The sequence below is a fragment of the Halichoeres trimaculatus genome, unplaced genomic scaffold, assembly GCF_033239565.1.
Source record: "Halichoeres trimaculatus isolate MK-OKI-2021-1 unplaced genomic scaffold, fHalTri1.1 fHalTri1_scaffold_4, whole genome shotgun sequence".
Taxonomy (NCBI): Eukaryota; Metazoa; Chordata; class Actinopteri; order Labriformes; family Labridae; genus Halichoeres; species Halichoeres trimaculatus.
Genome location: NW_027437182.1, coordinates 17,964,731 through 17,977,043, shown reverse-complemented (window position 1 = coordinate 17,977,043; position 12,313 = coordinate 17,964,731). Strand labels below are relative to the sequence as shown.

The 12,313-nt window shown below is 37.9% G+C and overlaps 1 protein-coding gene across 2 annotated transcripts; it reads left to right on the top strand.

Moving 5' to 3' along the window:
- Positions 1 to 670: 670 nt before the first annotated feature.
- On the top strand, positions 671 to 9,046 carry alkal1 (ALK and LTK ligand 1). 2 transcript variants are annotated; one of them, XM_074668925.1, is made up of 6 exons: positions 671 to 1,161; positions 1,457 to 1,738; positions 3,764 to 3,817; positions 4,416 to 4,496; positions 6,588 to 6,661; positions 8,967 to 9,046. In XM_074668925.1, exons 2-5 carry the CDS (start codon positions 1,468 to 1,470, stop codon positions 6,650 to 6,652), a joined length of 471 nt encoding a protein of 156 aa, XP_074525026.1. In that variant the 5' UTR covers positions 671 to 1,161; positions 1,457 to 1,467; the 3' UTR covers positions 6,653 to 6,661; positions 8,967 to 9,046. The 2 variants fall into 2 exon arrangements, with proteins under 2 accessions (XP_074525026.1, XP_074525025.1); XM_074668924.1 differs by having other exon boundaries at positions 4,413 to 4,496.
- Positions 9,047 to 12,313: the final 3,267 nt, after the last annotated feature.

The following is a 12,313-nucleotide window of genomic DNA, read 5'->3' as shown; positions in this document are numbered from 1 at the left end:
GTCAAATAATGATAACATTAACTATTATTATCGCAAAAATAGCTTGAGATTGATTGTTTTTCTTTTTTAAAGGGATATTAAAAAGTGTATCAATGCCACAACATACAAAAAAATGACAAAGCATATGGTCTAAAAATACTATTTAGCCTAATGGGATGCATGCAAAGTGCAGCACTGGTCTACAACAGCTGTTTTAGTCACCTGTTCTCATTTCTGTTTAACTGAATAGAGATGACGCGCAATAAATACAAATAGTAGAAGAGCAGAAAACATCTCATCTGCAGGATATCTTTTTAATTTTTGTATCATTATTATTATTATTATCATTTTATCTACAAACAAGGGTTTGGTTCTACTTAGGGGTGGAATGTAAACTGAAATATCATTGCCAGTAGTTCCCTTATTATTTTTTCTTTATTTGTTTTGCCTCTTAAAACATCTTTTGAAATGTACTCTTGAATTTCATAGGCTTGTCTGTTTTTCTTCAAGCTTATTACAGTTATGGAGGTCTACCCAAAAAGGGCGGAAAGCTGCCGGATGGCTGCTCCTAGAGGCGCATTCTCTGCAGCGCTTAGGCGGTCACAAGACTTCAACATCGGTGAACAAACACATCGCCACGCTGACAGGTCAGCTAGAAGCTTACAGGCCACAGATTCTCCACTTCTCTTTGACCAACATCCAACAAGTTGATCCATTTGGAAAACATCTTTCTTGCGCACTACCGCGCCACGGTCCCGGGCGTTTATTTTATCTGCAGAAGTACCATTGGGACACTTTTTTGAATGCTAGAACATTACTCGTTACGATAAGGATTTTTTGGGGAGATTTAAATCATTCTGTTAACCTACAAGTTATGATGTTTGGGTGCGTAAAGGCGGGGCGCATGCCAAAGTGAGCGAATGCCACTGGAAGAAATGCGCCAAAGATGTCAACAGTGCTTTGCCACCCACTCGGAATCGATTGTACCTTCAAGAAGGTGGCTCCTCGTATAAATAGGGACGCATTATTTGAAGAAAGACGGTGGTGAGCACGATCTGCTGGCTGTGCTCTCTCTCTCGCTCTTTCTCTCTCTCTCCTCTCGGGACCACAGACAACGCCTGAAAGAATTTGCCAAAGAAAACTGTTCACACCAGGACTTAAGCTCATTTAACTCCTACACTGGTAAGTGTAAAGTTGATTTGACTGTATTTTTATCCTTACATTAAACTTGAGGAAACTGTGCCGCAGCGTAAAGTGAATGACTCACATTATTTTTGGCAACTGATTCTGCTCTTTGAGGCAATGCATTGTGACAAGAAAAAATGTGTGTGTAGGGGGGTGTTTTATGAGTGTGATTGATCTCAGATTGCAAGTTCTGCATACCAATTAGTGTAAAATGAGCAGCTTTCTTTGGGTTGTTAAAATCCCATGATTTGGAGAAACATGTGTAACCAAACTTACTTTATTCTGTTTTCAGACAGTGAAGTCATGCAGGTGGAGAGGAAATGGCACACACTGTTGTCTATTTTCTTTCTACTTATCACCTCGGGCCAGTGCATGAACAGCAAGGATGTGAAGCAGAAAGAAAGAAGGACCCTGTTGGATCTAATCTTGCAGGTTATCAGAGACAGCCAGTACCGGGACAAAGGTGTCTCCAGACGCTGTAGCAGTGGACTCTTCACTTCAGCCCAAGACATGAAGTTCTCCTCCCGGGAAAAGCCTTTCTATGTTCCTAGGGTGGATAACAGTAGAACTGTAGGTAAGCTGATAAGATTTATTTTTAGGTCCTGATCATGAAAGCATAATCCTCATTTCTCAGGGTGGGACAGCTGTCATCAGTCTGGTATGAGCTGTGTACCTTATTTATGAGCTTTATTTAGTTTGGCTGTATGGAACTAGGTGTCTGTGTCTTGTCAAAGAACTGTAGTAAAGAACACTAGGATGTTGATTCATGCAAACTTGAAAGACAAGGTACAGTGTCCAGACCTGATTTCATCAAATGTTAAACCCAATGTGGAGTGGATTCTTTAGAGACATGCTTTCTCTACTTTTTGGACTTAAAGTTTCACTCCCTTGTTCAACATGTAAATGAATGATGAACATAGATGTTGAAAGATACTGCAAATTTATTTTGGAGGAACTTGCTGCAAAATTTGTGAATGACTCATTCAGTGTCATGGAATTTTCAAAATGAATTATGGTTACCTTATAAACTCGGAAACACACTGTTTTCTCAGGAGACGTGTCCAATATTATTCCCACTCAAACAGAATATTTTCTTTGAAGCAAGATTTTATTGTTTTCAACAAAAATGTTATGTCACAGCAGAAGTTACTAATGAGTTACAGTGACACTGACTCTGATCATATCTTTAACAGACATTTGATAAGTTCAACTCTAAAGGGCTCTAAAAAGTTCTGCCCAAGCCATATTACCAATAAAATCCTTTTTTTTTTTCTTGTAAAGATGCTGTGTAGTAACATCACGTTTATTCAGATTGCATGTGTGAGAACAGCTTTGGAGTGTCTGTGTCTGTTCCTCTTTAGACAATCCAAATGGTACTTGTCAACTTCTCTATCAATTAGATCATGTCTTTGAGAGGTTACGCAGGCCTTGCAAAGCTTGAAGTCTGGGCTTATGCAATTGGAAAAGTACCTTTTTTCTCAGATCACTGACCGGGTGGAATGTATCTTCTGAGGTTATTAAAAGCAGCATATTAGCAACTGGTGCGTGTGACACTACCAAAGATCCATGGTCACGCAAGGATACATTTTTGAAACGACGAGGGGGAGAGAAACATCTATAGGCCTGTTAACGTATGAGTGTTGTATTTTTTTGTGTTTCTGAAATACCATGGCTGTGTTACCAGAGGGCATGATTTGCGGGAGCAGATGTATTTACTACTAGAATGTAGTAGGCTACTTCCATAGGTGGCACAGACTTATAATAATAATAATAATAATAATAATAATAATTATAATAATAATAATAATTACTATTATTATATTTTATTATTATTATTATTATTTATTTATTTATTTATTTATTTATTTATTTATTTATTCATTCATTCATACTTGTCCATATTCTTTTGTTAGCACCCATTAAACTGCTATACACAAGTCCTCTATTACTCAATCACATCAGCTGAATTTGTGTAACCTAGGCAGTCATTTGTGCCCTCTACATGTGACCAAATGACAGAAGCTGCTCCTATGCATTTGATACTAATGTAAAATAGAGAAAATAGGGGAAAAACAGACAATCAATTATCAACCAGCATGAAAGGAAGGGCTTGTTTCAGCCCTAGCAGATTCTTGGATCTCTAGATTAGTGTGATGTTAGCTTAGTAACTAGTAGCATGGATTCATTCTGATGAGCATTAAGCTCAAATACAGTAATCTCTTTAGCTTGTTAGCATGGCTAGAGTGTTATCAGACACCTACATAGATGAGTGTGGGGAGTGGAGGGGTTGAATGAATTTCATAGATGTCTCTAAAACTATGTGGAAAAGTGCACATGAAAAGATTCATCCCAGAAATACAACACAAGCTGTACTACAGATAAAACAAGATTCCCTAGGAATTCAGCTTATTTAAAAGCTGCGTTTAGAATCATGATTACATAACATGCATACGTGCAGAAAGCAAATATTGTTGAGCTGTTGTGGGAAACCAGTGTTTTGCCAGTGACAGTTAATTATGTGTCTAACTTGTCTGCATGTATGATTTATAAACCTAATGTTGTTGTTGAATTACAAGCTAACAGTGCTTTTGTTTTTCAGAAATTGTTCCTAGAGATGTAGACATGAAAGGCAAATTCATTCAGCATTTCACAGGTAAGAAACATTCCATCAAAAACCTAATAGAAGCTGAAAAAAACCAACTTAAAAGTATTCATGTTTTACCCAATAAATATCTTTAGAAAGTGTTGTTGCCCAATTCTGAAATCTCTCCCTCTGAGAAAATTATTTCCATTCTTTTAATCCTGCATACTGTATGCCTAAAGTCCAAAGAGCTTTCTGAACATATGCGTTGCTGTGGGTCAGAAGGGTGTTGCTGGCTAAGCTGTAGGGCCAGGCTGCAGGGAAACAGCACATGGTCTGAAGCTGACAGAATTAAGTTGAAGGCAGTGAAAGGTTAAGCTGATTATTTGTCTCAGGACCTATGAGTGGACTTCATTATTGGTGTGAAAATCTGTAACTTTAAATGTTTGTTAAAAAAAAAACCTCAGAAGTGATTACAGTTCAAGACCCCATGTGTTCCCTGTGTTAAGTTCTGCTGAACCCTGACTCCTGGACCATGTGCTGCTCACTTTCACTTTGTGATACATATTCGGTGTTTAGGCATTTCTTTTAGCTAAATGTATACAAGTAAAATAATGAAGCAATTGAAATCCTTTTCTCCTTACCTGATCCCACCTTTTCCATCAAGCAGGACCAGTCAAGTTCTCGTCGGAGTGCAGAACACACTTTCATAGACTTTACCACAACACAAGGGATTGTTCAACACCAGCATGTACGTATGCCATTGTTCAAGGTCTGTGGTGACATCCTTAATCATCACTAGTTTAAATGATTTGCACACTCACAAAGTTCTTCTTTTGCCCCTCTGTTTTCAATCAGCATCCTACTGTGAGTGATTTGTAAGCATGAGAAACAGTTGTTTATGTGTCGACATGGTGAATATTTCAATTGGACTCAAAGGGCACAAAGCAATCAGAACCAAGAAAATTGTATTCAATTTCTTTAATGTATTTTTATACTTTTTGACATAGGTATTTAGAGGACAAGGGTCAGACATAGGGCAAAGGCTGGGGTCAGTAATTGAATCTGGGCCCCTGCCCCTGAGAGCTGCTCTCACTGGACCACAAGATTTAAGTGCTTAGCTCCTGGGTTTAGAAAATGTTTTCTCAAAATAACAGTTTGGCTTAATCAAAATTAATCAAGCCATCCTGTTCAGTCCCAGCAAAGCAGATCTCCTGTGTGCAATGCAAGATAATCAGGATTATTTCCACATTTGAACTTGGAATCATTGGTTAAATTCATAAAATCATTCGAAGAAAAACAATAAAATGTTTTGAATATGCAGTTGCAAAGACGTCATAATCTGTCCTTGGTGATTTTACAGCAATGCATGTTTCCATAAATTTGCAGGTTATTGATGGTTCTTCATCTTTAGTGCTTGATCTTGTTTCTGTATGCTCCATCACCAGCTCAGCTGACAGAGAAAAACAGACACCACTTGCTCCTTCTTTCCCTGCACAAATAACCACTACTGCAACAGCTGACTGGGATTTGTCCTGAAAAATATGACTCGACATGCCATTAGTAACACTGAAAATGGCTCCATCCCCCAAATTTTCTAATGCCAGCTGATTTATCAGTGTGTCAATCTCTAAACACATCAGCTGTCATTTAAAAACAATGCATGCTATTTTCTCATGGCTTCTGGTGAAAGTCAAAAAATAGCAACATATGACCTCTGGCCAAAACTTTTTTTTGATGTTTTCTTTTTTTGCATTAGATTACTGTTAGATGGTGAGCGGGGGGCTCAAAAATCACTTCATTTCTTTCCACCCTTGCTGCTCTCTTTATGGACTATTTTTTTATCTCATATCATAGCCTCCTAAAATAAGAGTGGAATATACCACTTTGTCAGAAACCAACGTAGAATCTGGAAGACAGTAACAGTTGTTTCTTGGAACCTGATATGGATCTAAAACAAGATGATGTTTGGATCAGTGGTTCTGTGCTGTCGTGTTGTGTATAGACTCAGTGGAGGGATATTGACTCTAAGGGGGTTGTATATTTCTTTGATTAAAAAGTAGTTCTGCCAAAGAGTTGTGTATTCTTATCTGATAACTTAGCTAACCCAGTATTTTAAATTTTTAAAAAGATATGAATCGAAATGCAAACTGAATTTGCGCAGCAGAAGACCCCTCTGGGAAGTTCACATTTGGGAATTAGTAAGATGACGTCAAGAAGGCGTCAGAAAGTGATACCAGACAATGCTTCCCAGCTGCAGATAAATATCTGGTTAGCAGGACTCTCCTTTTGTTGTGGCCTGAGTCTGTTCGTGCTGTCTTTTACATCATTGATGGAATCAAGTGAGCATGAAACCAGGCTAAAAGCACACAACTGATGTCATATACAGTAGAAAGTTTACCCTCAACCAGAGCTTGATTCATGTAGGACAGAAGAGACATAAGACAGACAGCTTCATTTATCTCTTGGATTCAGATAACACAAGACTGAAACATTTATGGCTTATGTTTATTTTACTTAAGATGGTTTAAGAAAACAAAACTGATTGTAGCTTTGCAGGCAAAGTGGCTATGACCAAGAAGCATAGTCAGAAATGAGGTTTTGTGTCAGTACTGTTCATAATATATATTTCAGTGATGTCAACAATTTCTTCTTTCTCAATTTGAAATTTTATTTCAGTTATTTTAGACACAAGACTTTTTTATAATTTTGGGCAGAATTTGTTACTATTGGTAACAACTATTGGTTGGAATTGCTGTTCTTCAAAAATACATTTTCATCTGCAGGCTTAGGCTGTTACACACATTCACGTGCTTCTCCACTGTTTTTCTTTCCTTTCCAGATTACAAAAGATGTGCAAGATTGCTAACACGATTAGCATTGAGTCCACTCTGCATGCAATCCTAGAAAATGCATGTAAGTGTTTTTCTATTCTCAAGGTGTGTCCTTAGGCAATTACTTTGAATCCCCGTTGACACCTAAGACATGAAAAAGTCACCGAAGACTAATGCTTTTGTTTTAAAATTTTCAATTAGTACTCATTAGCTTGAAGGGAAACACATTTCCTGCTTGTGTTTATATTTGTTACAACATGCCTGATAGGATGATACTGGATATAACTAAAGCTCATTTAACCAGAAACATACATGCTGTGCATCTGTTCAGTATTTGCATATTTAAAGATTTTGTGGGATATGTTGATGCATTTAACTGTCAAATAGATGGTCTCAAGCTTTTAATCTGAACTACACGTTTTATTTTGTTGACTGGGTTTGGCTGGTCAGCAAAGCACACAAATCTGTTTAATTACTACCAGGGATTCATTTCAAAGCATCCAACTGTTTTTGTTAAGCAAACCTAGGACTTGTATTTGTGGATTATAGAAACAGTGGTTCACCTCATCCTGATTCAAGAACATCAAAAGACTAGAATAGATGCAAGCTGCTAGAGCCAGTGTCCAAACAAACAGTAAAAAATTTCCTTTTCTCTGTCCTTTGAATGGATAATAATTCAAATTATTTTTTTAAAGTTTATTTGGATACCTTTATACCTCCACTAAGAGAAAATGACAGTAGTTGATGTGGGAATCTAAGAGCAGGAGAAAAAATGGGGAACTATAGGCTGCAAAGGGCCAAAGGTCAGAATCAAACCAAGGCTGCCTGTTGTCAGATGATAGCTCTGACCGTAGCCAATAGATAATGATATGATGTCAGTCCAGAAATTTTCAATCTGTTGCTGATCAATGAGTGTGTTTAAGGCCTTGTACACACGTAGCCGGGCAGTTTCAAAAATAAATATCTCCCATCATTTGTTTTTAATAATACTTTCATTCACATAGACCGGGAAAACCTGCTGATAAGTGTGGCTCGAAGCATGCCAAGCCCATATTTGGCAGTGTTTTTTGGACGTGAAACCTGTGCCAGCCAATCAGAATTTTTTGTGTGGATGACAGGCTAAACATATAAAAACATATGCCATTTACTAGATACCCAGCTACATGTGGACATGGCCTAAAACTCACTACCTTAGACACAACAGTACAATGTACCTACTCAGTTTCCACTTATCTGCCTGAGTATGATGTCAGAGCTCAGAACAACCTGGTAACCATGTAAATATAGTAAATTTACCCAATTATTCAGGTCAAGATGTCAAATAGTTTAGAGAAAATTTAAGGTAAAAACCACTACATTTTACATTTGGAGCTGAATGGATGCAGATAATCTGAAATGTTATGACCAACACATTTTTACCAAAACAAAATAAAGCTCCATAAGTGAGAAAGAAAATAATGTTTTAATTCATTACTTTGTTTCTGGAACATTTTTTGTACAATACTGTCTACCCAGCATGCTCCCTTGTGTACTGCTGGTCCTCTTCCACTGGTTGTCCGTGGAAATATGCCCTATGAGCTGGCTTTAAGAGATTTGATTGTCCAAACTGTTGCTCATAGACTTGTGAAACTTTCACTGTCCTGGTGTCATTGATTTAGCTCAACAGGAAGTGAGATTTACATCAGCATTAACTGCGTTAGGAATGTCTATTAGTCTGAAATCACTCTTTATGCTAAGCTTACCTCAGACGTACAAAAGTAGCCATTCTTACGACATGAGGTGACTGAGACTGTCAGTACTTTAATTTTGAACAAAGTCATCTCTTTGTGAATGTGATCTTGGATGACAGCAGGTCTGATGAGTTCATCGTTGTCTATTTCAATACGTGCTCGCCATGAATGATGCAATTAGGCTGATGTAGTGAGTGATGGCTGCAGAGGAGTTCAACTCCACAAGTAGCCATTTCAGTTCATTTGATTTTTTCGTGGTATAGGACTTCTGCTGATGAGCAAACTGAGGCGGCTGGCATATTCTCAGGTATTCAGTTTCTCAAGTGAATCAGATAAGATCCTGTCAGCACAGTTCTGAGAAATGGGCCAAAGGTATATCACAACCCGAGAGCTTTTTGAGGGGTAATTAAGTGATTCATAATTCCTGGTCATTTATGAATGAGCTTAGTCATAACGATTGAGGAACACCAGCGATGGCAAGTCAGTAATGACCCTCTTTAGAGGCTGACAACACAGCTTCCTCGTAGAAAAGACTCAGATGTCAAGATGTGTCTTTGCCAATACTGTGTGGAAGAATCTGTAATTTGAAATAAAGCTTTGTAAACCCTTCAGGCAGAATAAGTTAAACTCCAATAAATTGTTTTTATTTCATTTCAGGTCCCAAAAATGAAAGAGGGATCAGGAAGTGCCTTCAAATCCACAGCAGTCATATGAATATTGTTGTGTTCATGGTATTTTTATTATTTCTTGTCATTCCTAAAAATGCCAATAGAAATTGTTGGTTTGTTGTTCAGTGTTTTTTTTTTATTTCAGTGTATCTGTATGTACCATATATTTGTATGAAAATATTAATTTAATATTAAAAATGCCTATTTATTGAAAAGTTATGTATATAATGATTTCACTATCATTCAAAATCAGATTATTTTGGTTATTAAAGTTGTATCTAACTGAGAGAAAAGCTTTTTTATTATTATTTTTTCTCCTTCTATAGGAATTCCCCTCCCATTATGGGTCTGAATGATTTGTCATGTTCTGTCGTTGTCTTCATTAGATTTTGTTTGGCACTTGAGTGATTGCTGAAAATGAGTTCAAATGGAAGGACTACAGTGGTGATGATGCACTGCAGAACTGAACAATAAAGAATATTGAAGCACAACATGTTTTTCTGTCATTGGAGACAAAGTAAAAGAGGACAAGAAAAAAAGGATTGAGGTTTGGATCAGACCTTTAGGGCCCGTGTGTGAATGGAAAAGAAGCTCAGGAGAGGTAACTATGTGTTGTTAAAAAATGAAGGTCTTTGAGGTCAAGTCTGGACACTTTTGTGAAAAACAAACACTGAACCAAAACTGATACTATTACCAGAACCACACTGAATACTTTTGAAATGTGTTACTAAAACTGAAATCCCTGCAGTATGTGAAGCTCATTGCATGATCTTTGGAATGTTTTCTTGTTTGCGTCTTTGGCAATTGCGCTACGAATCATGATTGGTGTCTTGAACTCTTGGGTTCAAAAGATGTTGTGCAATTCAAGCCCAGCTGAGCCAAATACACTACATATTGGAGTAGCAAAAAGCTTAGCAAACTCCCCTAGTATCTCCATGTGCATGGCTGTTTTTTAGTTCCCTGGAAAGATAATTGAATTCTGGGGCAATATCCCGATATGACTGGATAATCCTTATTTAATCAATTCGTGAAAAGCAAGCATTTGCCTATCAGAAGGCTTAGAAAATTGCAAGTTGACAAATGCAGTTTAGGACACAAACTGGTTCCCGACCCGTGTAATCCAATTAACGAAGTGTGCCTGGCATTACAGCCCTGGAGCTGGGACCAAGTTTTGGAGTACAGTTAACAAAATCTGACACACAGCGGACGTGCACTCATGTCCAGTTTGACTTCGACAAAAGAAGAATGTATTTTCTTTAAGAAGTCTGCTTATTTGCCTTTATGGTTTTGTTTATGGAAAACAGTAAACTTTATGTATGAGAACATGAAGAGATTTAAACAAGCAGAGCTGTAATTCCCTAAGAATAACTTTAATATAAGACAAAGCCATCGGAGCTGCCTTTAGACTAAACTTTTATTAATCGTTGTGTATTTCTGCTGGAGGTTTAAATTACCCAGCCTTACAGTAACTCAGTGCTGTAAATTCCTAACGAAATAAACAGGATCAAACATTCTCCTTCCTGTCATGGTGTATCATCTTGTAGTGCGATATGCGCCTGGGGAGGAGTTACAGTGATTGTCTGCTGTTTTTATTGGGGTTGTGAAATAAATATTGAGCCAGGCACACATAGGGATGCTGATAGACAGAGTTCTGAAGAAAACAAACGCTAAGCCAAAGATTACAACAGCTCAGTTCTCACGCCAGCATGTCTCTTTGGACTAAGCAGGAAGAGTTTTATTACGATGGATCATGCATTATTCAACAAAGTTTGTCCTGTTGTGGGATCATAAAAGAGTCATACACAGAAGCTAGATGTTCAAAAGGTTGTGAACTGGAGGTGAGACTGTTTATCTTGGATGTGTTTAAATCAAGACAAGTTTATTTCAAGTCAGTGTTTTCTCAATCGGTGCAACATGTTTCCAACTTCATAACCTGTTCTGTGTGGCCATGGAATGGATGAATGCCACTCTGTCATAAATCACAGCTTCATCACGAGCAGAAGAGTCCAAAAAGAAATTAATGCTTCCAAAGATTGGCAAAACTAAGCACTTCCTCTCTGGTAAATTATAACATGATTACTTCGGACAATTAATGGAAAAGAGTGATGTTTTCTACCCCAGCTATAAAAGGATTAGGCCGCTAAAAATAAAGCTTGCACCTCTTGGGGATGCACTGGGGATCCCTTTCCCTCCGGGTGGGCAGGGCGGGGGATACCGGATCCTGATCTGAGGAGGATATCACTTATCTGGAGACAAACAGCACAGATTAGGAGAGGAGACAGAAGATGCACTGGGGACAGCATGTGGGAGGGCTCTAACACAATTACACACAAGCACCAAATCCTTCCTGATACCTTCGAGAAATGTTGTTGCGATAAATAGTAAATAGAGACCAAAGCCGGGACAAGTCCTTCCTGTCAGGCTGCACTCTGCTGCACCACAGAAAAGACTCTCAGTGTTTTAACCATGAGTTAGTTGCCTCCAATGCACAGTTATCTCTTTGAGAAACACCAACTATCAGTTGTGATTTGAACCATTAGTAAAATCTTCTTCAACTCGGGGGTTATGCCAGCTCATTGAGTGAATAATGTGTCCCTTTTTCTGTCTATAACAGAATATATCTATTTTATTTTATTCGCCCTTTGGCACTGACCAGAATGATTCAAGCCCTAACTATTCAGGGAAAAATCATGAGTAGCATATAACCCAAAAACCTAAACATGGCTCCTGTGACGTATATCAAACTCCCCCCATATCCGCAGAAAAAAATATAATAGCAAAAGTGAACACTTTAATCCAATTTCTTGGACCCTAAGGCCCCATACAAGAAAACCACCTTATTTATAGGGACTGCAGTAGCCTTGATGGCTGTAAACATGTTGTAAAGAGCTCGATGATTCTCTTCATGTCTCATGATTAATTCATGGCTCTTCTTATGTCTTGTTGTGTGCACAAATCTTTATGAGTCACCAATAATATGTATTTAAATAAAACAGCCTCAATTAGGAATTTAAGTTTTTGATGTTTGCCTCTTAACAATGTCAATAAGGTGCATTTCTATTTGTTATCATTGTCATACAGAGTTCCTCTTCAGTACTTCTGTTGCAACAACATCCAAAGTATGGAGAGTGATTGTCTTTTACAGATCCAACAGAATAAAGCAGTGTTTCTCTTTTGTTGCGTATCATTGAGCAGACTTGGATATGTTTTGAGCCTGATGTTGAACTTAAAAGATTTGTAATGGACTAAAGTCTATGTTGAATGAGACAGTTTGATGGGAAATGAGTTGCTGCAGCTCTGTCTTTGTGCCAGCAGTGAGTCTTTGATCCTGTGCGC

Bases quoted from the DNA above. Each gene is read 5' to 3' on its own strand.
- alkal1 (XM_074668924.1), top strand. From the start codon at position 1,468: ATGCAGGTGGAGAGGAAATGGCACACACTGTTGTCTATTTTCTTTCTA. The intron at 1,739-3,763 runs GTAAGCTGATAA...TTTGTTTTTCAG, and splicing joins GGATAACAGTAGAACTGTAG to AAATTGTTCCTAGAGATGTA. The intron at 3,818-4,412 runs GTAAGAAACATT...TTTTCCATCAAG, and splicing joins ATTCATTCAGCATTTCACAG to CAGGACCAGTCAAGTTCTCG.